The sequence below is a fragment of the Strigops habroptila genome, chromosome 12 (assembly GCF_004027225.2).
Source record: "Strigops habroptila isolate Jane chromosome 12, bStrHab1.2.pri, whole genome shotgun sequence".
NCBI lineage: Eukaryota > Metazoa > Chordata > Aves > Psittaciformes > Psittacidae > Strigops > Strigops habroptila.
Window position 1 is genome coordinate 25,480,340 of NC_044288.2, and position 27,039 is coordinate 25,507,378.

Sequence of the window (27,039 nt, forward strand, 5' to 3'; positions counted from 1 at the left end):
ACTATATTAGGCAGCATTATTCAGAAAGGGCAGATGCTGTCCTTAAATGCATCCAGGAGAATCCTGCTGATTTATGTGCTTTGCTTTTGCACTGGGCTAAAAGAACCATGTATATTATATTCACAGCTAGAAAAAAAAAACAACAAACCCCAAAACAACCAACCAACCAAAAAAAACCCAACCCAAAACTAAGTACTGTTTCCATCAATGCATAAACTGTTCTCTTTCAACATAGTTCTGTTAGCCTTTGATTAATTTTCACCTCTAGTGTACTAATTGTTGAGTCCCTTAACTGGAAAATCCAATCTGGACTCCTTTTCAACAAATTCTTCAGCTTACTGAAACAAAAATTATGTTGAAACAGCTGCTAGAGTACGTTTAGCATTCAGTTTACTCATCTACATCTTGTGCATGTTTAGCATAGATTAATTATACACCATGCCTTTTAGCATGGTCACACAGGAAAGCACAACTTGTGTTGCAGTCCAGATTTACAGTCCTTTGTCTTCACCTGCACGTGCATTTTGGAACAATAAACATCTGCTCATGCTACCACTCATGAACTTGTGCGTAGTATGAACCATACTTGGCAATGACAATGACAAGACCCTGCGAAGGCAGTGGATTTTGCAAGGTGTACATAAACAATTCATAAAGTACATGCACGAGTTTATTATTTTAAAATGTAAATTCACTAGAAACACAATTTAGTTTTTCTTTAATGGAATTTATTTTTCATGTCAGGGTGCTTACAACCTGTTGGATACTATCTTTCTCAACTACTTTGCCCTCTTAAGGAAGCATACTTGGCTTGTGTCATTGCTTCTCTAGGGTCTCAGCAGCCCAACTCTCCATCAGTATCTGTTAGTATATAGAAGATGTAGATACACATGTAAAGCGTTGTCTAGCTATCCTATTCTACAGCTATCCCATTCCAACACTCTTCAGTGTATTTTCCTCTCAGTTTCCAGACACATAACTTTTTTCCATAATAGAAAAAAACCTTTGGTTTTGTACCTTTAAAGTTATAAGGAAACAACAACTCAAAACCAATATAATTTTACTACCTCTTTAATCAAACCTACTGATGTAACATGGTTAGGAAGTGATTTGCCTTTAAGCTGATAAATTCAAACATTCCTTCAACAAATTCATGACTAAGAATTAACGGTGCAGTAAACCACAGCCATGTGTTTGCTGACACTAGTAAGTGTTTGCTTGCGAGACGCATTGCCTAGAGAGGCGGGCACAGCTGAGCTTTGCAAGAGAACACCCAGCTGTAAGATGACACAGGGGAATCTAAAAATGCGAGGTGAAATAGGAAAAAAATAAGGCTGATTTTTGACACCTGGAGCTTACCAAGATGTGGATTATGAAAAAAAATTGCTTTTTATTTTTAGCCAATATACCTCAAAATGAAATGTAACTTAATGACCTTATGTCACAGACAGTAATAGATTCCACGTATGAGATACAGAAGAAAAGGTGACATACCGTTACTCAAGAGTAATGAGAAGAAGCCGACAGAGATTAAGTTCAAAAGTTACCATCATTCTGGGAATTCAGAAAGTTAAATTCTGTATATTTTCCTATCAGAAAAAAGAAACCAACCCAGAATAATGGAACTCACTGCATACGTATTTATAACATAGGGATTATATTACACGTTCCCCTCCAACTAAAACAAACAGTCACCTGTCACTCTTTTATTAAGAAATACCACTTCAAGAGTAGAACCTGCATTTTCTACTCTAAGCAGGTAAGGCCAGGAGAGTTGTTTTAGCCACAGGTTGAATACTGATCAGACTAGTATTTAAAACCAGAACCACAACTTACGTTATGCTATTTGTACAATCTGACTTTCCTGTGAAAGTAAAGGCGGCTCAGAAAGAGTTGCACCACAGTGCAACAGATGATAGATGGATTTTAAGATAAGGACATAAGGCTATTCAGGTCCTGTACATTACAGTAAGCAAGACAAAAAGATCTTTAGCCTGGAGAAGAGAAGCTGCGTGGAGACCTCAGAGCAGCTTCCAGTATCTGAAGGTGGCCTACAAGGATGCTGGGGAGGGACTTTTCATCAGAGACTGTAGCAATAGGACAAGGGGTGATGGGTTAAAACTGAAACAGGGGAAGTTTAGATTAGATATAAGGAAGAAGTTCTTTACTGTGAAGGTGGTGAGGGACTGGAATGGGTTGCCCACGGAAGTTGTGAATGCTCCATCCCTGGCAGTGTTCAAGGCCAGGTTGGACAGAGCCTTGGGTGACATGGTCTAGTGTGAGGTGTCCCTGCCCATGGCGGGGGGTTGGCACTGGATGATTCTAAGGTCCTTTCCAACCCTAACTATTCTATGATTCTATGATCTTCCACACATGACACCAGAAATTGAATGGATTGAGACGTTACCCTGAAAATACGCATTTCATTAAGTACAAATTATTGTTATTAAACTTTGCATATCAGTAAGCTTTGTTTCCTATCATTATATGACCTATAATCTTTCAACTGCACAAAACATTCATTGGCTACGCTCTTTTAGCTTAATAATGGCTGTAAATGTAAGTAGCCTAAGAACAGAAAGGTTTAAAGAAATCATTTTGTCTGCTAGAAAATAAGAAACTCTGTATCATTTGTCTGAAGCCTCTTGACAGTGCCTGGGATCTTCTTCCCAGACAAGTACCTCTTTAACCACTGTCCTGCTGCCAGCTATGAAATACAGCTCTGTGATCATCTCCCACCTTCTACATACACTGCTGAAGAAGTGGCCCTGCTGAAGTTAGCAGGAACTGTGCCACAGAGCTCAGGGACACAGAGGTGTGTATGTATTATTCCACTGTACTTCCAAATTTGGGTATAAATATAATTCAAGGATATATTTCTGTATATATAGTAAGTATTACACAAAACCACAGGTATGCATGTCAGTTCTTGACACACTACAAATACACACATACATTCCTGTAATTTGCACAAAAAGAATTTGTTTCATCTATGAAGAAATTCGATTGCAAGCTCTAACTAAGCAAATGGGAAACTACAGCAGAAGTATACAAAGTTGAGGTTGGGTAGGAAAAGTTATCCAGACTCAACTTCTCCCATATTTTGTTATTACATGTTTAAAAAACAACTACGTGGTTACTTGAAGTGTTTAAAGATTTTTAATTTTAAGTAGCAAGAACCTTGCAGAAAATGGTTTGTTTGGGGTTTTCTGGTTTGGGGCTTTTTTTTTAAAGACAATATTAATAGCCAACTAAAATTGAGTCCAAGAGTAGCTTTTAGGAAACACTTGTATGCAAATCCTTGAAGAAAGCGAATTAGGTATTTTAATAAACTGTAGGATTTCCAGATTAATTTTAGAAATTTCCTATCTTTAAAGAGATCAGGTAAATGTCACTCTTTAATTTTCTGAAACGGATACACAAAGTCAGGGGCAACATCTACAACTAATCCTGAGAATGACCAAGTATCCTTTGACTGGAAAGAGGAGGGAGGGCAACAGTATGATTTGGCCTAGCAATGAATATATTACAGTGCTCAAAGCAGGCTGAAGGTTTTGCAAGCTAGATAGGTAACAGACAAAAATTCCTCTTATCTAAAGAGAAAGAAGCTTCCTGACTTTTTTTTCTTTTTTTGCCTAGTTGCAGATCATTTGGTTTTCCGAAAAGCACTCACTTTCCCACTTCCACATGCTATTTAATCCAATAAAAATCATGCTTTATTTAAAAAAGAAGTATTAGGTCAGTAAGTTTCAGTAAGTCCTTTTGGCGGCCTCCTGGCATTAACAACACATTCAATATTTTCATAAATCAGGAGCAGGTAGTTGAAGCTCGTGGGATTTGAGTGCAGGATTTTCCTACCCCAGACTTTGAAGAAACAAAGCTTTCATTTTAAGTAAAAGAAATAAACCAAGTACAATCAAGTATGGGCAGACTCTGAGCATTCAAACTACAGAAAAATCTGTCTCTGAAGCACATTCACTTTACTGAACCACCACTCAAAATCTAAACAATTACTTCAGGATCAAACACTAACTCCTAATGACCCTGTTTAAGGAAATAAATTTTGAAGAAACATGAAAATATATTACCAGATGTGTCTGTAAGTCTTAATTTCTCTGGCAGGAGAAATACTGTGAAGTTTGTTGAAAATACTGAACTCACTTGTCCCAGTAAGGAAATGGATTATCAAGAAGTGTGCTATTTAAGTCTCAGCTTTTCACCTCTGCTTATTACCGCAAGCAGATTTAATTCTTTAGATACAAAAAGCCTATCCACTATCTACATTTCTATCAAAACACTTGGCCTTCCACTGACAACTTCTGAATGTAGTTATGCACCAACAATGTAAAAATCTTTAATATGGGGAAGAGTTTGCAAGTAACAGCTTTAAATAATTCACTGTCATCATTTTCTCACAGCTTCTCTATAGTAAAAGCTATAACGTAGTGTATAATGCAATCAATTAGAAACTACAGAAATTTTGCTCCAGATGCAGATCCAGTTTGGAATAAAGCACATGATATTTCCAGTTCAGAATCCACACAAAAGGAAGTGATTTTAAAAGCAAGCTAAGGATATTCACAAAGAAAGCACTGGTCAGACTCCCTCCACTTTTACCCAAGCACTGGATATAAGTAAACCCAAACTAAGGAATTATGGCACTAGTATAAAAAAATATGTATATAATTATTTTTTTTTTTTTTTAAATCACTTTTTCTTGTCTCCCTCCTTATTCAAGTTTCACAGCATACATATGGGTATGAATAAGTAAGGGATTCTTCACCCTAACTTCATGCACAGCAGCTTGAGAAATGTTTCAGATTAACATAAATGATTATACACATACATAAGGCTGTCTTTCAAAGAGGTTTGATAATTCATAAATGTAATGTTACACAGATCAGGTCAAGTCAAAAGGTTTGTAATAGAAGTATTTAACTTATGTAAATCTGTTTATCACTGCTAAGGAACACGGGATGCCTTCGACTGCTCGCTATCTACTATACACAGTACACATTTAGTGCAACTCACATGAATTCTCATTCCAATTTTTAATTACTATGCAGTCTGTAAAGACAAAAGTCCACTAAGTCAAGATTGCTCTTTCATTTTCTTTTTATCAGAATAATTAACATTAGTAGCACATTACTTCACAGGCCGTGCTTCTCTACACATTCATTACTGAAATATAAATTGAAGTTTGAATAAAAGCATTAAAATAACTGTAAGTACAGATGTTTATCCTTAAACATATTTCCATCAATATTTCCTTAGCCAGTGTTCATAAGGAGGTAATGCAAAGCTTTATTTATACTCACTATGTGGTTCAGGACTCCCAACAACAAGAAAAGAAACAACAATTCCTGTTAAAATTGTTTATATTATGTTTTTTCCAGGCATAATTTCCTGTATGCAGTTTTACTGCATAACTTGTCAAAATGCTTTTTGAGATCACAGGAGGAGGACAGGGATTTCATTCCATCAAACAGACTTTGGTGGTAGTAAGGGAAGACATTGAATTTTGTTTTTTCTTGATGTTTGTATAATTCTAGACCAGGTCTGAATTCATGTCTCTGTGGAGTCCATCCTGTTCTTAAACCTACTAGAGAATAAAGTAGCTAAAGAGTTTTTCCTAAGTTTTCCAATCCACGGCTTTAATTTCTATGAAAATCTTAAAATTAAATATCCCCCCATCCATATGGAGATCCAGCCATTTAGTTTTTTGGATTTATTAAAATCTACTTATACTGATAACAGCATAGGGACATATTATTTGGCACGGTAAACACAGGTTTAACAGCCTAATTGCTTGGATTTTGTATAGTGGATCATTATGTTAATGCCTCTGCAGTAAAGTGCTAAAGAGGAATTCCCACAACAAAGATTTTTCATTGCTGACTGAGAAGGAAAAGATAGAACTTACTGGGGTAATTTGGGAAGAGACTGCTTTGTAGGGACACAGGAGAGGAACTTTCAAGCCAAAAGGACTACCAAGTTCTACCAAAGGGAAGAAAACATGTCACAGCACAAAACACCACAGATTATGTCTTTGTCTGAATAACCCAGGGACACCAGATGATTACACCTTGTCTTACAACCTTGCTTGAGAGGAAAGATAGCTTCACAGGATAAAGACATACTCTATAATAAGTAAACAACCCTGCATGTATGTAGAATTTCTTATTGTACAGCATTCAAGTGGATCTTGAGATAAGCCTCACTATTTTGTTCTGCAGTTGCGATGATGGCACTGTACATTATGCTCCCTCAAGTCTGACACTGATCCCACATGACACCTGAACCTGCTCTGTCTTCCCAGCCCCAGATCCACAGATGTGCTAGACAAGCGGGCTTGCTTAGAGGACTAAGAACATCATTGTGGAAAGACTTTTGCTTTGGTAAAAGAAAGACTAAATTAGAAGTTTTCCATGATAACCGGCTATTTTGAAAGAATAAAAACACGTTTAACATTTTTGATCCAATAATAAATTAGATCAAAATAAAAAAATAAAAGGCAACAACATAGCTATATATTTTGTAAGTTCCTTTTAGTAGTTTAATACATCCTTTGGTTTCCTGAAGAAGTTTCAATGTTGTTTTCCCTAAACTTATGTCCACATTTAATCACTGAAAATGCACCTCAACCACACAGCAGATGTGTCATTAACTATTTCTGAAAAAAAGTGAAATAAAATCACCCAGCATGAGAATACTATGGAATAAGTCAGCACTAGCAGATGGTGTTTATTTTGTCACTGCTTGTGTTAAAAATTACCACCTATTTCATCAGCTTCTTTAAGGTAGAAGCTTCATGTAAAAAGTGGAAAAGCTATTTTTTATAAGCTGTCAGAGAACTCCTTAAAATAAAAGTTCTTGTTTTCATGGCTTCCAGTTTTCTAGGACATGGCACGTTACACAGGAGATCAGTTTGTATAAATCTGACATGATCGAGTATTTTGCTCGCAGCTCTGTCTTTCAACACACAATCTGGTTTGTTTCTCAAGCAAATTTGCAAATCCTTTAGTTCAAATACCGGTGTTTTCAAGACAAATTCTGTAACAAGTGTTAAGTCTGCTCCTAGGAGAGGCACCTGGTAGAACTGTCAGCTTGTTTTCTTCTAGAACCCAAGATGCAAGAGAGTTTTCCTTCCCCCTCAGAGTTTCCTACATTCTCATCATTTGATTTTATCACGCACTTTTGGCTTTGTGGTTTACATTCTCTGGTTGATTGTTTCTTATCAAAACAGTATGCTGCATGAAGAGCAATTGTACAACCTCGACTTGGTTACTTAGAGAAATCATTGCTAAAATCCCATGACAAAACCAGGTTTTGCTCATGTATTTTTGAAAGAATTTCCATTAAAATGGAAACCCAAAGCCTTCCCAGAAATGTAAACCCACATAATCCTCAGTAAGGCAAACCATGCTGAAAGCAGCAAGGTGATCTAAATCCCTCACTACTGTGATTTAAACAGAATTATTATAAACACTATCCACAGTATCCATACACAATATTTAAATGAAATTTTCCAAGTAAAAGAACCTATTTCTATCTGAAGGCTACTGGACATCAGTCTCCCACTCTCACTGATAATTTTAAGCGTCATAGTGATACCAAATTAGATTAGTATTTCACTGAATATAGAGACTTAGACAGGGCTACATGGATTCTTAAACTAGAATTTTATTGATTATAAAGGCTATAGAGATAGAGACTCTGTATAGAGGATATAGAGATAAGGAAGACATGCAACAAGAGAATCAGATGTCTTCTCTCAAACCAGTGTGGGCCTTCCTCCTTTTGAAAGGCCTGAGAAAGAAAACAACCTGGGGAGCCTCTTAGGGTCGTAAATTAGCCCAAAAAAGAACAAGTAGTTAATTGGAAAGACTAAGCAAGCATTCCAATGTCCTTAACTAACTGATTTCCATAACAGGGTAAACTGACTAGGAATATTTCTCCCCAGACAATCACCAGGACACCCAGACACCATTCCTCAAAATTCACAGCACCTGTACCATGGCCTTATCTGCCCAAATTCCCGTATGCATAAGAAATGAGAATTGGGTGGGCATTTCATGGAATTGCAATGAATATGTAAATAATGAAGATATGTAAGTTGTGAACTGTCTCTTCTCGGTGTGCATGACAGGCAGAGCGATCCCCCATGCACCCGGTACTGTAATAAAGTCATATTGGTTTCTAACCTGTCATTCTGCTTAGGGAGTTTATTTCCCAGATTTCAGTGACAATAGCATGGAGACATCATCCTCCTAAATCAAATCCCCATACATACAACCAGCTGTATTTTGTATCTAAACATCATAAGTACAGGATAAAATTCAATCCAGTTTCTTCCCCTGGAACAGGCATAATCCCCATCTTCATTAAATTACAGTTCAATTGATAATGTCCCCAAATTACTTAAAGAACTTCCTTACACATCACAGATTACCATAGATCTTTGAGATGTATACTTTCTGCAACAACATATCAAATACATAGCTTAGCAACTATAGTCATTCAAACCTCCTTTGGCATTGACAGGCTTATACATGAATTCAGAGACTATGGACTCCACTACAATGTCCAGATTTGTATGTTCACAATTTACTCAAGATCATCATGTTGAAACAAACAGCAAAGATGCTCAGACCACATTACAATGGCTGCAAAGTGAACCAAAAGTTAGGAAACGGTACCAAAAAGTCTGCCTGGACAACCACTGTTAGTGCACTGCAATATGTTTCTTAATTACATGACTCAATCCTTTCTCCCTCCATGTTAAGCCTTCCATTGCACTTACTGGTCAGGTTGGCTTGCACACGCTATAAAAGAAGCTGATCCTTTCATCTTTATTATTTAATGAGAAGTGCAGGCCTCTCAGCATCCTATTTAAATCATACTCTAAGCAGCATGCTATCAGATTTCTTCTTTTACTTTTATATATTGCTTAACGTTATACTATCTGAATGCTTTAAAAGCTTTAATTAATGTTTCTGTTAAATCTCTGAGCTTTAGTTACATTATTTTACAGCTTTAGAAAGAAACCCAAGGTAGTTTTGTTCTCTGGTTGGTTTTGTTTTTAATGCTGGATGTTTAGTATGAGATAGATTTGAGGTAATTTTTTGTTTGTGTGTTTGGTGATTTTTTAAATCTATTAAGAATTCTTCTCCCAGAAAAGGAGAAGTCAGAAAAGGTGAGATTTAGGTAGGTCAAACACGAAGTAGGGAAGATATTTTTCCTACAGGATGCTTTTATCGTTTTTCATTCCAGAGTCTGAACAAGGATCTGACAACAATCCTTCTGCCTGTATCTCTGCAGCACTGACCATTATAACACCCCTTTTCAGCACTTAACCTCCTTTTACCCATTACCTGTTCGTCTGCACCAGCAGATTCTTTCACCTTAGCAAAATAAAGGCTCAGTAGATCAAGAAACCTAACATTTCATTAGAACACAGCAAAGCAATCCACCCACTAAATGAGCACACTCAATAACTGGGTACCTTTAAAATGAAAAGTCTAAGGACTCCACTTATGGGGATACAAAGAGTCCTCTTTTGTTGACACAACATGCACACCAAAAGCTTCGCAACACTGTTTGGATGCATTCACAGCCAGCTGAGGCTTTAAACCGAGGTTACTGCCATCTGTCTGGTTTTGGCAGCATTCAGACTGATGCAAAAAATCCTATGGCACTTTTTAAAAGGAACACAGTTAAAGCTTGGTTTTGGTCAATTCCCTTGAACTACCACCATAATTGATTTGGCTGACATCGACGCCAGTCAGCACACCTGGATCTATAAACTCACTGCACCTTTCTTACCACATTTAGAGCATGCAATGAACTACTTTACCATTAATATCAGATTTCGTATGTCCAAGTAATAAGACTCATTAAAGTCACAAAAAGTACTAAGTTTTTCTAATGCTGTCACACTTCAATTTTCTTAAATACACGTTACTGTCAAGTCAGAGGTGAAAATTAATACTGCCATCAAGTATTTTTGAGTTTCTATACAGTCATCAATACATTCTCATGTTTGTCTTTATTTCTAGAGCCCTGAACGATACAATACCAAAAGTTAAAAGCAATATATAAATCAAACTTGATTTGTTTGAAATATAATTTCTCTAGTAAATGCTCTGGCTCGCATTCTTTTAAGAAGCATGGAAATACATAAAACGGCCCTTACCTTCAGTTTGAAAACACACTAAGCATTCTTGGGCTGCATTAACTATCAGATGGCCACAGATTTCAGTACTTTCCAGAATTTGATGCAAGAAATTGCCCCAGTATTTGCTCAGACACTGATTTTCAAAGCATAATGCCATTCACTATTTTTTAGCAATAATCAAGCAATTATGGGAAGAAGTAAAACAGAAAATCAAATTGGGGATGACGAGAAAACCTTGGTTTATGTTTCATTTAAATATTAAACAATCAGAATATTATTCCTGGTTAGAAATAATTTTGCAAACCATTTGCTTAAGTGCTTAAATGAGAAGCCCAAATGGAAAGATATCTTTCATGTATGTACCAGGTCATTGTTGCAATGGAAGAAAATAATGAAATAAAAGAATATATCTTTCATCTCATCTTGTCAAATACAAGGCGAAAATTGTAGTGTTGAGGACAAAAGACTTTACAATAAATAGCCCCTGATAAACTGGTAAGGGCACATACTGATACAGTTAGTACAAGTGTACATATCTGATGAATGAAAACCACGTTTTGAATTCAAGACACATGAGGAGGAAGACGTCACTAAAATGCCTTAAGATGCCACTGCATTTATATTACTACAGCTTGCTTTTTTCTTTTTCTAAAAAGTATATTGCCAGTTTTTTTCCAAGCATCCTCATCCTCCCAAAGGCATTTTGCTCTCAGGGAAACAAAAGGTATAGTGGGTGAAGGTAGGGAAAGGGGAGTAATAAAAATAAATTAGGTGATTCCCTACAAAACAGAAAAAGCAAACACCACCACCACCCCCTGATTGTTTTGCACAGCCCCTAAGAAACAAACCTTTCGTGTCACACCAAGCGTCACTGGCTGAATCTGAAACAGAGCAAAAAACTAAAATCTAGACTACAGATGAACAGTTACCACTAAATCTTTCACTGGAAAGTCAGATGTAAGAATCGCTAAAGAAACATCTATCACATGCATCACATGGGATAAAACACGCAATTGCTTTGGTGAAAATACTGCTAGATACAGGTACCACAGTTTTACCGTTATGCCTGTGTGTACCCAGACCTGGCACCCCTCACGTCTTAGCTCTCTTCATGTAATGAGCTTCATTCTGTGAAGCACCATCAGCTCCTTTACCACCCAGTGAACACTCCCAACAAAAACCAAAAGCCCCACCCTCAGTTCAGTCAAATCAGGAAGGTAACACTCAACAATGCAATAGAAGTAAGCAGGAAAGAGAGATCAGGTTTATTCAACAGAATATAAATACCCAGGAGGAAACACACAAACAAAATCCCCCAATACATAATAAGCAGAACATAAACAGAACTAGATTAATTTTTGCAAACCCCACAAATTCTAAACTAGGATCTACAAGGAACACAGTTTAAGCAAGATAAAAACCTTACGTATTAGAGAGTTCTTTGTCTCAGCCAGCTGCTGCCAGCTTGTCTGTCTGTCTTTCAATTTCTCAGAAAGGTGTGTGTGAAAATCTAAATGAAATAAAACAAATACAGTTTAGAGATGGCTCTTTTCCTCTTTTTCCATTCTGTTCACCTTTGGTGACATACAGCCAATAGAATGTTTCACCTCCTCCCACCCAAAACATTCCTGAATAATAAAAAAAATGTTATTATTATCTAGAGAACGAGAATACTTTTATGTTGTTATCAATGGCATACAAAAAGGCATATTGAGCAGCAGTAGTACTGATGAAATCCTGCTTTGCAGGAGGTACATATACCCACTGTCAGTATCATTAACCACAAAAAGGACAGAGTACATAAAAAACTGGCTATAATATGTGCGTTAGAATTTAACCTGAAGTTCTACACAGGCTGAGCAGTAGGTATTTAAGATCATAGTAACTTATTTTGAGTGTATTATCTATTAGTCCCATAGCCGAGTAGGTATCATTACACTCTTCTAAAAGATAATTTTTACCATCTAAAACAGACTCTTCAAATACATTTGGAAGATGGACACTTTCAGCTGTAATATATAGATTCTTACACGTTTATTGCAGCAGCACGATGACTTTTACACTGACCATCAACATAATCAGGCTCAGACTGCTGCATCTCAACTAACACAAACCAGTGAAACTGCACTGTTGCAAGAATGCCATTTTTTTCTTTTTTGTCTTGTAAAAACTCTCCAGCTTTAGGAAGACAAATTTCACTAAGGGGTTTTTTTTTAATCTTGTCCTTTTTTACGTGAAAATGGGACCTAATTCTTCAATACAGTGTCATTCTTCTGTGGCACTTACAATTGAATGAAACAGTTTTAGCAGTTTGCAATTTGATAGTTTTTGTTGTATCACACCCTATAACATGCAAATGTTTGAAATCTTTACTGTCTCTATTTTTGTGTTTTGCTTTTAGTAGAAGTTTTGCTTTAATTTCTCTTTCAAGAGGAAAAATCAGAATCAGTCCACCAACAGTTCATCTATTGACATTTTATCACATTAAGCTTTAAGCTTGTGTGTGTTATTGAATCTGCCATTTTCTCTTTTTACTTGACTGTGTCCACCTTGGGATATTTGATCCTTGCAATTACAAAGGGTATAGATGAGGACAACAAACTGTTCCCGCAAGGAAGCTGAGCCATCCCTCTTTTTGATGTGAAACATCTAAACCTAATAGCTAAAATCTAAGTTTCCAAACTCTGTTTCTCCAACAATTAAAGTTTGTTACTAATGACCAAAGGAAAGAATAATTTAAATGTTGAGACACTTTAAGAACAGTGTCATCTGAAGGGAAGTCTCCATGGGTATTACCTTCCTTTGACACTCACAGGGAGTTAAACCTAATTGCATTTAGGGTTATCTCTAGCAGCTACACTCAGAATCAAACATCCTCATGAGGATTATTGTTCTAACTAATCTACTTATTAGGCTTTTTTTCAGATTTAGTACAGCGTTTTCATAAAAAAACATCTCCAAGGGATAGTAATGGATTTTGCAATTATCTGACAGTAAAGAATAGACTATGACCTACAATCTTTGGCCTTGCCAAAAATTAGGAAAAAACCTTTTGTAAGTAAATCTTTAGATCATTAAGTTAATTTTAGTCCTTATCAGATACCACACATTACATCTGGAAAAAGTAAATCATGTGTGTATTTACTACGCTTGCCTCTTACACATTCCTCTAAATCACAACCCCACAATGTCCACAGGTCCATTTGCTCCTATAGTAACCAACAGAAAGAAAGAAATCTGCTTTCAGGATATTATGTTCAAAGATGAATGAGTAGCAGTTTCCAGCTTGCTGTGTCAAGCCCCAGTTTAACTTCAAAAATCAATGCTGATACAGCTAATTTTAAATAATAGTATAAATACTAGCAGCAGATTTTGAAAATGGAGAAAACAAATACTGCAAATCCTAAGCCGCTCTCCCGTGAGGCACACGATGTTCAGACTAGCTGTTTGTCTTCTGCGCATTATTCAGCAAACTCATTTTCTTCTCCTTTCCTCACAGCTGCCTCTTCAGAGACTGACACTCTGCTTCTGCTATTCCATTATGTTTTAACATTTATCTAATTTCCCTCATAGCCCAACAGTCTCCCATGAGGCCTGGCACTCTGATGAGACCTACATAACACCTTCTTGCTGTCCGACAAGGCAAGGTTATAACTAGTTTCCTCATTTTCATTCCCTATCACTATGCCATGTAACCAGCAATCAGGAGGCACCTCTGCACACCCCACTGTTAGAGGTCCCAGTCCTCAGTGTCCCACCACAAAGCATTTTGGCCCCCAGAGGGCACATTTATCTCATAGCAAAGAGGCTGCTCACCAAATATTGTGTTGTTCTTAATTTATGGTTCCTCTTTCAAGCTGGCCTAAGAATGCTTCATAACTGTTACCTTTCCAGGAGCAAGTATCACTCCTATCTCTTCTTTCTCCCACGCCCCTCAATCCCCAGTTGTTTTCTTTCCCTTCACAGTCCTGTCTGAATGGATGTTTCCAACTCTGCACCATGAATTTTCAACCTAATTTTGTCACGTATTCTGGAATTTCACTGTTTAGCATTTCCCAGTAGGCATAGCTAAAAGCTTGGCTAGCAGACAGTATATGCTTAACCCTTTAAGATGAAAGGACATTGTTTATACTTTGGTTTGGGGTTTTTTTACAGTATGAAAACTTTTTGCATCTTATAAGGCTTGCTTCCTCCACCCATAATTATGCCTCTCCATCAATGTTCATCCAGAAAATAATTATGGAACTTTAAATATGACTAGAGCATAAATATTCTCCTAAGCTCTGTTCTCATTTTCCCTCTTCTACTTATCAAGTGGCAAACCCCAACTTTACTAGTAATAATAAAAGGATGGTTTATTTTTTATAAAGTAGCACTTCAGAAGCATTAAAAAAAGTCTTACAAATAAATACCCTTAATTTCTCCAGCTGCTTCCCCTCCCTCCCAATATTCACACAAAAACACCCAGTAACGAACTCTTGCTCCATTTCTATCACACCCAAGTGGCTGAGGCTTGTCCCAACTGTGTCTAACTTCCTCTCTATTGAACACTTTCAGTGAGCAGGAGCTGCTCCTCTATTAGTACCTTAGTACATTTTCATTGTTACTTGCTCAATGTTTATTACTGATCATTTATTACTGATTATGTTTCTTGAGAAATAGGACAAACCCCGTAACAACTAACACACCACTCTCAGGACTGGGTAGGTCAAAGCTCTACATTTTACTCAAATAAACTTTCTTGGTTTTGCCTTTTCATCACATTCTACCCTAACATTTTGGACCAGGAATACTGGACAGACATAATAAACATGGTACTCTCAACCTGTTTGCAAATAACGAAGAAATTAGAAAAAAGTCAGTAATAAAATAATGCAGGCAAATACGGGAATATGAACTGTTCTGCAATAACAGGACTACACAATTTTTCTTCTCCTATATTGTCTTGAGAGAATTACTCTGCTGCTTTACTCCATTATGTTCCATTGCACATTTTATAACCAATGTTTTGTTCGATCTTTTACAAAAGTTGTATTCATTTTTCTCTTCTCTGAAGCACATTCACTAAGCCAATTAAACTGAAAAAGCTTTACCTGAACTGTATACAAGCAGCTCTCCAGCAGAAGCACTCTCCAATACAAAACATCCACAAGACATTTTATTTTTGAAAGTACACATTTAATGCATTCACACACCGAATACTCATGCAAGAATGACAAACACCACAAAGGAAAATGCTCTTAGTTCAAGTAGGTTTCAAAGAATATTATAGTTCAGTGAACTCAACAGGAAATACACCATTTTCCCTCTCCACAGTCAACCAGAGGTAATGTTACAAAATGGGAGGCAGAGGAATTTTTTAATCACATTGCTATTTATGACATCCTAAATATTACCAAACATGACCAGCAACAGATCTACTGCACCAGGAGCTGGATTTTCCAAGCACATCATCCATGTCTTTTATACAGAATCAACTAAGCAATTAGCTACATCAGAGACAACAGTACAGGACTTCAAATGACAAATACCTTCATTTTGCATCTTCATTTCCTCTGGACTAATTAAAACATTAGGATGTACTAGTACCGTAGCAATCACAGGGGCATGTGTAACTCACATCAGCACTTAGCAGAGTGCATAGATATGTTTATTTCTTTGTGTAGAACTCTGTCTACACTTAGGAACTTACAGTGAAATGAAATTAAATTTCAAATGGATTTATATAAGTCAAATTATATGGTTTCTATGTGTCTTATTTCCAAAAAGAATTAAATATAAGCCCTCTTAAGTCCAACGAATGTCTGTATAGGAATTTTCATCAATTTCACAACACCACTTTAAGATCGTGCCACTAAATCACTGGCAATTTGGATGAATCTTCTCAAACGCCCCCGAACAGTCAAGCTCTTACATCTAAAGTATTCATAATTGCCTCTTAATTCAACATGGTCATTGACTTGTACAAAAAGAAAAACTCTAAGTGAAACTTCATAACATTTTTGCTCTTTTCCACACTGTTTCTTTTTAGTTCTGTTCTGCTTTGTTTTTTAAAGTAAGGGTCAATGTAAAAACTATTACTTCATGCTTGTAGTATTTCAGTACAGGTCAGTGATTCAGCTATGGGTCAATATCCCCATAATTTTATAAAACTGTAAGACAGTTCTAATGGGAATAACTTCTTATAAACTAAGAAAAGCTTCAATTTCAAGTGGCAACTACAGATACTCTAAGATTTCTTGCTTTTTCTTTAATACCTCTTCCATTCAAGTCTTTCTCCCAAATAACACTTCATTAGTTCAGCCTCTACGGTTTTGATCAAAAACTTAACTCCTGGAAAGGCCAGTATCTGACTTACTAAGTTAGTGGGAGAATTTAAATTGCTGTAGTACAAACTAAACAGTTCCTGCTGAAAGTGTACCTTTTTCAACCCTAGCTATTTGGAAAGAAAGATTAAAAATCACTAAATCCTGTATCCTTATAGAAACACGGTGACAAAATTCACATTAACCAAGTTATAAACAAAAATGGTCAAGCACAAAGATGAAATTTAGAGGGGCCTATATGCAATTTACAACAACTAATCAACACTTTGATTAAAGTATCCACTGCTGTTCTTTGTCACTTTTAGCAGCACACAGAACGTTGTAAGTAGAAACTGCATAGAGAAGGCTAAAAAGAATTTAAATTCTAAAAAGAATTCCCTAAAAAGAATTCTTCTCTTTACTGTGAGATACATATTGATATCCTGTACTTCTTCAGCTTGGGGGTGGAGAGAAAGAATAAGCTAACCAAAATGCTACATTAAAAATTATCTCCCCATACTACTTTGCTGCTTCTTTTGTGAGCAAGGGAATAAACCAAAGTTAGCTGCTCTTGATAAGATTGCACTTGTTTTAATTTATCAAATGTCAGTAGAATGGAGCACTGTGACAGCCATGAAATAAACATAAAGGGATTCATAAAACAATGGAAAGAAGGTTTTCCAATACAAGCATGCAATTCTAATAGCACTAAATTCTTGTAACCACATGTTGGGTGTTGTCACCCTGCCCCTTCTCCAAAACAAACAAAACCAGGAAACAACCAAAAGAAGATTTCATCTGTCAAAAGAACAGTGTAAAGCTAAGACATATGGACAAAAAAGGTACGAAGGACCAAATATCTATCATGTTAGTCTTGCTTACATACTGTGCATTTTTCCAATGACCTGAATATTCATAGGCCCTACAATGTCCTGCATGCTTCTAACACTGTAGTTCATTGCTCACTTAAGATAAAGCAAGCCCCTAAAAATACAAAGAAACACTAAAAGAAATACATGCAGTTGTGTTCCTAGGGAGATCAACGGCCAAAATCAATGTTCTAGCAACAATAATGCCTTACAAAACAAAACAATGAAGCTCTTAAAGTAATAACTTCAGCATTTGACTTCTTCATTATACAGTTAAGCTCTTCAGTGTTAAGAATTATTCTTTGTTTTTAAATTGTTACGGCAAGTTAAGTAATGGATGAGCCTCAACCACCTTTAGACCTACTTTCACTGACTGATCTCTTTCTCTGGCAAGTTCTATTAGTGGGGAAAAAAACCTCCAAAACAAAATTACAGTTTTCAAGTAATTTAACTGGTAAAACCTAATCTGTCATCTGTGCATGTAAACAGTTTTGAAGAACTAAGAACTGACACACAATTCACAAGAAGACAAGCAGACAAACTTACTGTCTTACTGTGTTATTTGTTGGGCAAAAAATTACAAAGGACAAGATTTCAATCTCAAATTTTACCAACTCTCTCTTCAGCCTCTATAATGAGATCACCTATAGCTTCAAAACAAAACCATTCTCAGTCTGCTTTGACAAAGAAGGTAACTATAACCTGTAGCAAGTCAGATCTTTTATCACATTTGTAGCCTAAGGAAAAGTATAAAACTACAGTAAACATATGAAGGGAATCCTTCAGAATAGCCTCTTAAACTCCAGTTTTTCTCTCAGATTTCCTAAAATTTTTATTCAACGGGCCTGGTTGGATTTTTCTTCCATTAATTTCTCAAGTCTGGCTTTGAGCCAGTGTAAAGTGTTAGTATTTACAAAGTCCAGGGACAAGAAGTCCAACAACTTCCCTGAATGTTGCATGAAGTAGTGATATGACAAGGGGTAACGGCTTTAAACTGAGAGAGGCTAGATTGAGATGAGCCCTCAGGGAGAAGCTCTCCCCTGTGAGGGTGCTGAGGCACTGGCACAGGGTGCCCAGAGAAGCTCTGGCTGCCCCATCCCTGGCAGTGTTCAAGGCCAGGTTGGACATAGGGGCTTGGAGCAACCTGCTCTAGTGGAAGGTGTCCCTGCCCGTGGCAGGGGGTTGGAACTGGATGAGCTTTAAGGCCCCTTCCAACCCAAACCAATCTGGGATTCTATGATTCTATGAAGTAGATTTTTGTTCATTTTGGATCTGCCATTTACTAATTTGATGTTGTATATTTCCTCTATGGGGAAAAAGCAATGAACAATCATTCACATTTTCTATGTTATCACTACTGTGCAGACTCAAATCATGTCACTAGTTGCTGTTTTTGGGTGGGTTTTTTTCTTTTTACACTAAATAATATTAAGTCACTCTTCACAAGGAAGCTATGTCTTGTTACTTTGGGTAACCCATCTCACTGGCTCTTACCTTTTGTAGTTCTACTACAGAATTCTTTAAATGGAAGAATGAGAACTCAACATATTGTTCAAGGTATGGACACTGCACACCTTTACAGAATGGCAGGGATAGTATTTTGTGTTTTGTCCTTTATAGAAACTTTCAGCTAGGTTTTTTGTTTCTGTATGAAGGGGCTTGCATTATTGCAATATCCAGTCACAGGATTGTCCACTCTAGCACTAATGTAACTTTCCTGAATAATAACAGACAATCCAGGGTTCATCGTATTTCCTCAACAATTACCAATTTTCCCTGCTGTTTTCTCTCCCACCCATTCAGCATTGTAAGATTCTTCAGGGAATTTTTCACTGCCGTTGTCTCCACCACCCTGGGTAACAGTTGCCATACAGAAAATTAGCACCTCAGTACAGATCTGTTTCCCCAGCTCATTCAAAACAAAAAAACCCTAAACACTAAAATTAAGTTTGTCCTATGAATGGAAGAGCAAAGTGCAGAAAGAGGCATGAAAAAAACCCACACATTCAGCTCTCATGTACTGTACATTTACCTTACACATCATAGTAGCTGCTTCTCTTTGCATACCACATAGGCTAGTAATAATTCTATTCATCTGTTTCCCGATAGGTGGAATCTAGCAACTGCCCAGTTTCCACAAACCAAGCAGTTTATAGAAAAGCCAGAAGAATTGCCTGGACAAGACAGACACACATAAACATATTACAAGTTCATGCTGTGCACTGTTAGATAGAGAGCATTAGACACAATGACTCAAAAGGGATAACATTTTAGAGTAAATAGACATAGACAATACTTCCTACATGTACCAGGAGGATATTTATGATGTGAAAAACACTGTACTATATTCTATCTAAGCTACAAATATTGAGTCATGTGGTGAGCGACCTAGTTTCTTCTTCATTTTAAGTGTATTTTTAGTTATTCCCTGTTGATTTATATTTTCATTAAAACCTCAGGGATATGTCCTTTTGAAATCTGCTGGAGACTGAATGGACATATGATGCTCTGTAAAGAATACCTAGGCATTTTTCCTCAATGTTCTCTCTCTCTTAAAGTCATAAGTCTAATAGGAGCTTAACTAAAGAGCAAATAAGTGTCATTTGTTTACCTCTATTTTATCTTTCCTTCACAGGAATTGAAATGCAAATGTGAAATAGAACGAACACCAACAAATGCATCAACTGCTAGTGCAGTCTAATGACTACAATCAACAAAGGGAAGGAGACTACTGTGCTCTCTGTATTATACTGTATTATACTGCCACAGCATTCTGCACTTGGCAATACTAGCTGTGTTCTATATAGCTCGGATTTGCAATTATATTTATATTGAAATACTTTGAAAATCATCCCAGTATTTACGGAGAAGTGGTGTACTTCATTCCCATAATCTTGTGGGACAGAACATAACATTTTATGTAGACAATCAAAGAGATTGATTTGAAATAGAAAACCCACCTAAGAAAAAAGCCCTCTGGGTGCCCTTAATCCTATGGAAGATGCATTAAAAAGGTTTCCCTTTTAGAGAATTCTGACCCTAATTTGCAATAAATGGAAACTTTCAATTGTTTTCAAACCAGACCTGTAAAGTCACTGAAATGATGTCCACTTTTGTTTGGGTTTTGGTTTTTTTTTTTTAATTATTAAAATTGACCATAAAACTTCAAACTTTATGTATGTTCAGTGCAAAGCTGACTTTTTGGTTTTGCCCTTCTCTACTACTGAATGAAGTTATATCATTAGATTTTGCATAACAAACAAGCACAAAATATTGCATAATGACCTAGCTTCAAATGAAGGCTCAATTACAGTAATGATCTTGATAATTACATTAGGACAGTCTAGGTTTCCCTAAAGCTCTCTTCTTCTCAAATTTAAGAGTTATGCGCATGGTGACAGCTCTGTGTGCTCATAAGACTCTTCTTTATCCTGTCTACTTTCGCATGCTCCACAAATTCAATTTTAAGCTGCAGTTTTCAAGTATTTTGTCAATCACAGTTTATCAAATGCATTCTGCCAAGGCAGCTGTCAGGACAAGATTCAGCAATGACAAGCTGTCTTAGCTCCTGTTCATTCTATCCTTAAGTCACCAACTCTTATTTTTATCTCTGAGGAGGAGAAATACTCTGTCTAGAAAAGGCTCTACCTGTTCACTAAACAGGCAGTTGAGTCACTGTATTGGCAAGGCTCCTGATCAACAGAACTAGGAGTACCAATAAATTCTCAGCAGCCCATTTATGCCTACTTTTTCCTTACCATAAGTACTATTCTGAAAATACTACTGGCACTCTGCACATAGAAATGATTGAGTAAAAAGATACAGTGCAGGTTGTCAATTCATCCTGAAATAGCCTCTAGTGGCTAGATAAAAGCCATCTAAACCATAGAAGAAGACAGTGCTATTGCACAGAGTCACAAAATCCCCTCCCCAAACATTCCAGACAAAATTCTGGCCTCTACTACACACGCTCAGAATTATGACAGTCTACATCACTCTTTTTATATATACTAAAAGACCAGTGCATACTGAAGTATTTTATTACAAATCCTGTCAATAAAGAACTTCATGGCATCTTACTCTGTATAAATGCTGTACGTGGTATTTCACAAAGGCTAAAACTTGGAGTATGCCAAACTTGCCTTTTAGCATTAATTGTGATATTCAGTGTATTACCTAAAAGAATGTTTACCTATCATGACAAATCATGACTGGGAAAAATCTGATAAATCTGATGTCCACCCCCCCCACAGTTGTTATTATGGAAATGTCATTAGCATAAGATAGTACACAGACAGGTTAGCTCCAAATATTTCAGGTAATCTAAATGAGTGCATTTGATCCTATATATTGTTTATTGTGGGATGAAGAAGGGAGTTTGAAAAGCAGATCCAGTGTTAATCTACATCAAATCCTTCTGCTTTAAAAGGAACAGAATGAAGAAAGTTTCAGTCTTTATTAAAAAGGAAGTCCATCTTTTAAGTGTCCATCATTGTTCATGCCACATAAACAGGAACAAAAGCAATAAATGGGCCAGAGTAGTCTCAAAACTGAGAGAAAAATCATTAGGATATGAACAGGAGACATCAAACTCCCTTAACAAAAAGTCTCATTGCCAACCCTAACAGAAGAGAAGGTTAGAAACAAAGCTAGCGGCGAGAGGAAGTGTGCAGGAGGAAGTCAGAGATGGATCACAGCATGCAAACACATCAATAAGCATCTTGGGAATAGCTGGCCTGATGTTGCTGCATAACACTGTAGATTGTTTTTGTGAGATACCAAACTGAAATCATAAGTACACAAAGGACTGTTTCATCCAGCAACACTCCCTAATGCCCTCTTAGTGCAGCTATTTTTGTATTACGATTCTTAAGGTCCCAGATAAAGGAAACCATAAAGCAAATGAGAGAATTTAAGTTTTATTTCTACCTTATATCCTCAACTGGCTTGGATAAAAATATTGTAACTGGTGAGCAGGGGCTTTTTGTTATTTCAAAAGGAATCTGCTCCCCCTACTAAATGGTGCACTTTGTTGTATCACATTAACTGCATTAAGAATGTGGGTTTCTGTGAATATAATGCAGACAATGTTCAGAGTTCATAAAATAACAGGTTATTCCCACAACTGTAAATGTCTGAAGGCAAAATGATGGTGGCTGACCTTACTGAAAGAGTAATCGAACAGGACCAACCCTCGTCAGTACCACAGAAACTTAGCCTTTCAGTTACACTGAGTTGCAGGATGTGTAGGACATTAAGGACATTGAAATAAAAGCACAACCAAAAATATCAAGAACATGTAAATAACAAGTTTTATCTTTGTCAGCTTTTCGGAGAAGAACCAGATGTTTCTAAGTACTTTTCTCTCTTTCATTAGCTTAGCAGCAACCTTATTTTGTGTACGTGTGTACAAAAGTGGTTTTCCACTAGAATAAGCTGCTAAATGTCTGCTAGAGGCAGAAGGACTTGAATTCATGTACTGATTATTTCATGGAACTGTCTCTTTCTCTGTCACTGAGGGTACTGTCTGCTCTATATGGTTCCCATTCATCAGTTTTTGCACAAACTCAGTATTGCCTTTATCATCTCTGACATGTTACAGATAAAAATCCTTAGGTCATTTTTTTTATATTAGTTTTTACAGATTCACAGCTCTATTTTCAACACGTCTTGTTTTCAATACTAAGCCAAAATTATCTCTTTCTTCTTTTCATTGTTCTAACAGTCTTTGTCTGACATACTTATTTAGAAAATATGATTGTGGATGTGCTCCAAATTCATTATCTTATCAGTGTCCATATCAGAACAATGTATAGGAAGAGGCAAAGTTGGTAAGTTATCAGGAGAAACACAATTAGACTTCATTAACCCAGAAGAAAATCTATTCCCAGGTAGCTACTGGTAAGGGACAAGATTGGAAAGATTACAAACAGAGACCTAAAATAGATTAAATAAATGTGCAGTTATATTTCTGATAACAATACTTCAAAAGTTAACAATGTTGGACAAACAGCGCTGCTGGATTTCTTACTGTAGCTCAAGGAGCACAGAAATACAACTACAGTCAAATAGCTTTCTGAGAGCATAGAAAAAATTCATCTCTGTGCCTCAAATTCCTATTTTTAGGATACCTGTATGAGCTGGAGCTTGGGTGGCAGAGGAAATAAGTTAAAAAATGTGACCAGAATGCTAGTTCAATTCTGCGATCTGCTGCAACAGCTTTGAGGGCTCAGGGGAAGCAGGGTGTAAACAAAAACTAAGCTGAATAAGCCAGAAGAGGTCTTCATGGGGGTGTTTGTGTGGGTTTTGTGTTGCTTTTTTTTTTGTCACTGAAATTTTGCATAAGGCATAGCTCACCCAAACCAGAGAACCTATTTCTATAAAACTAACCATTCTTATGAATCTATTTATTTAAGACTCAAACCATTCCCTTAGAGGAAGTGCTGTTCCACTTACATTTGTAAGTAAGAAAACTGAGTGCACACAATGGTACTCTGACTTGATATCCCTGTTCATCCTCAAACCAAAGGACAGCTAAATCTGCTAAAGCTAGTGGTAAATGGTTGCTAATCTGCCTAGGAGGATAAGGAAAAAGAAAGCCAATTAGATCTCTGGTGTACAAGGCAGTGTAGGGAGAAAGTAGTAAGGTGCAGTGTTCCAGCAAAAGAACTTTTGCCTCTCCAGTAGCATGAGTAGGTACTGAACAGACAGATGAAGTCCAAGTATTTGAAACTAATGCAGAAGTAAAGCTATGCCAACAGGAACAAAAAATGTGACTGTCAAGAAGTCATCCCAGTGATCGTGTGACTCTGCTGCTTCCATGTAAATTCGGCTAGTCAACTAAAATGAAAAGATTTCCCCTTTTACCCTCATGACTCACTGAGACCTTGATATCAGTGTGAAACTCATTAAAGCAACCATGATATGTTCTATATCTAACTCAGTATTGTGTGTCCTAGAGTTGCCATTCTGGATACCTAAAAGGAATGAAAGAACAAGAAAAGCATTTTGTGATACCTCCAAGCTATAGCCCTTCTCTCTTTCAACAATACTCTATTATAACATTTATAATACTCCATAGAATAAAACCAGGATTTACATCTTTGCTTTATTATATTACAAATGGAATAAATGGTCTGAGATAAGCAAGATAAAACTAAGTTAAAACAAAGTCTAGATTAGAGGGTGAGGCAGAAGAGATCTAATGTTTAGCTATGTAAAGGGAAGTGATTAGCCTGACATCTACAGCAGGAAGAGATGAAGGTGTAAAGGTAAAATCACAAACTGACCACAGAGTAACACTGCAAGGAAAGTACTGTTGGATGTATTAGTAGAAGTTTGCACATAACACACCAAAAGTAAGAAGGTTTTGGGTGAAGAATGTGTATGAAATTTGAAGTTTAATGATGAAGATAATTCAGAAGGTACAGAAGAAAATGACTTGAACATTAAAGTGCTTATAAAATGAGACTTGCAAAAGAGTTGCTTAGTCTGGACAAGCCAGCTGTAGGTTAGAAAAAAAGTTGTATTAGTGATCAATTACTCCACATTCACATTAACAGTAGGAGAAATAATGACAAATTTTAGCAAGACATTGACACTGAATGCTCTTAACCAGGAGGTTATTAACAAATGAAACATGTTGCCAAGAAATTTGTAGAGCCAGTGTAACTGAATGCTTCCAAGAATAGGTCAGGGAAATATCTAACGGATAGCACTCTTAGATGGAGGATGAGTGAAAAACAAGATCACACAGAAACCCAAGTCCCAGGTTTTTTTTAGTTCTTGAGCAAGTTCTTGCTCAGTACAGTGACCCTCAAAACTTTTCATTCACCTGACTTTTGTCCACTGCATAAGCAATTTAAGCGCTTTACTTGAAGTTTCAAATCCTACTCCAGAAGTAAGGAATATTAGAAACAGCACACAGCACAGCACATGCATGCAAGTTAGTTTGTGGAGATGAGCCAGCGAGTCCCTTCCAACTCTGTTTCTAGGAATGAATGTAAAACACAGGGTTTTGTTTGTTTGTTTGTTTTCGAGTGCAACAGTTTAATTCTTTAGCCACCAAAGTGACTGACACAAAGTTCAGTCAATCCTTCAAAATCAGATTCTGTTCCTTGTTCTCCTTTCTCACTCTATATACACCAAATTAATTTAGGTGTTCATCCAAAACTGTACCTCATGTTCATAGCTAGTTGTCCTGGTGAAAAACTGCTGAAATAGAAACTATGTAAGTAGCTTCTACCTGCTCCTTGCACAGTCCATGCTGGCATATAAAGGAGTAGTAAACTAAAAAACCTACAGGGAAAGGTGAAGTAAGAGTCAGCATACCTGAAAAGACAACTAAGTAGGTGAGAAAACACATGCAACGTAATTGGCTAAAATTCTGTTAGCTTTAGGAAAAAAAAACAACAAACCAACTCAAAAGCTTCAAGGACTAAGAATCAGAGAGGACTGTCCTGAAGAAATACATTCAGATTGTAATAAGTGCACCTGAGCCCTTTTTTCCTCCAGGGCAAATAAATTTAACACCTCACACATCCTTACCAGATAAAGGATTAGATACCATTCAAACAGGAAGGCTCCATTCAGAATGTGGCACGGGAGGAGGTTGTCCATGTTTCCTCTCCTTGACACTCCTGGCACAGCACTCGAGCTTCTAACCTTCTTCTTGTGCTGGGCACAAATACTGAACACATCACCAATGTTCAGTGGATCCAAACAGCATATTAGGATGGAAAGCATGATTTATGTATAAAATACTACATGGAACTTCTAGTTCACTGGCTAATGTAAAAATATGCCAAGAGATAAATTTAACAACATAAAATAAGAACTTCCACATGCCCATATTTTTTTTTTCAGAATTTCTTTTTCGTACCCGTCATTGGACACATTTCCTCTCGTCTTAAAAAAAGAAGTTGCTTAAGAAAATATAGTTGCTTTAAAAAATAGTTTTCCACTTTCAGTGTATGTAATATCTCCCAAATAAGAGAAGATGACACAGTCTTTCCCCTCAGAAGCAGGCATACTAAAATGTATTTTCTAGATATGGTGCACTAAAAAGAACAAGGGATTTATGTGCACAGTATGACAGAAATCTTTATATAATTGTCAAGAAAGCAGAATGCAGAGATGCAGTAACAGGACTCTTCCAAAGAGAGATGTTACTTAAGCACTGAATCCTGCTCAGTTTTGCAAGGAAAGACAAGAGAAAGGTAACAGAAGTGTATTCCAGACTTCGTAGAATGCTACATGGACACAGAAGAACACAGGCAAGAGAAGACAATTCAAGTGAGCGAATCGGTCATTAGAAACTTGTTTTCTCAGCAGCAGACAGACTGGTCCTCAGCCCAGCAGCAATCCTCCAAATGTCTTTTACCACAATCCCTCTGAGGCGGCTAGCTAGGGACTGAGCAGTCATTAAACTGGGATGGCAAATATTTCACCAGTCAACCATGGCCCATGAACTGTACAATGAGTTGGGCTACTGTATGATGCAATAAAGGTATTCAATCATCTGGGAGTAAAGGCACATATTAGAAAATAGGATTTTAAAACCAAACCTTTAGTCTATGCAATGTTTTTCATTCATAAAGTCTATGCAGCTGCTGACCATGGTCCAACACAGAGAAACTTACAGTTGTAAAACCAGCACTCTCCTGAAGTAGGGAGCGAACAGAGTTTG

The 27,039-nt window shown here is 36.8% G+C and overlaps 1 protein-coding gene across 22 annotated transcripts in view; it reads right to left on the reverse strand.

The window, feature by feature from the left end:
• TENM2 (teneurin transmembrane protein 2) overlaps nt 1-27,039 on the reverse strand; it is a 689,309-nt gene that overhangs the window by 297,317 nt on the left and 364,953 nt on the right. For 16 of the 22 annotated variants that reach the window (XM_030503751.1, XM_030503752.1, XM_030503763.1 and 13 more), the window contains one exon: nt 11,604-11,687. The exons of the other annotated variants lie outside the window; for them this stretch is intronic. In XM_030503751.1, coding sequence (XP_030359611.1) covers nt 11,604-11,687 — 84 coding nt within the window. The remainder of the gene's footprint in view (nt 1-11,603; nt 11,688-27,039) is intronic. 22 annotated transcript variants of the gene reach the window in all.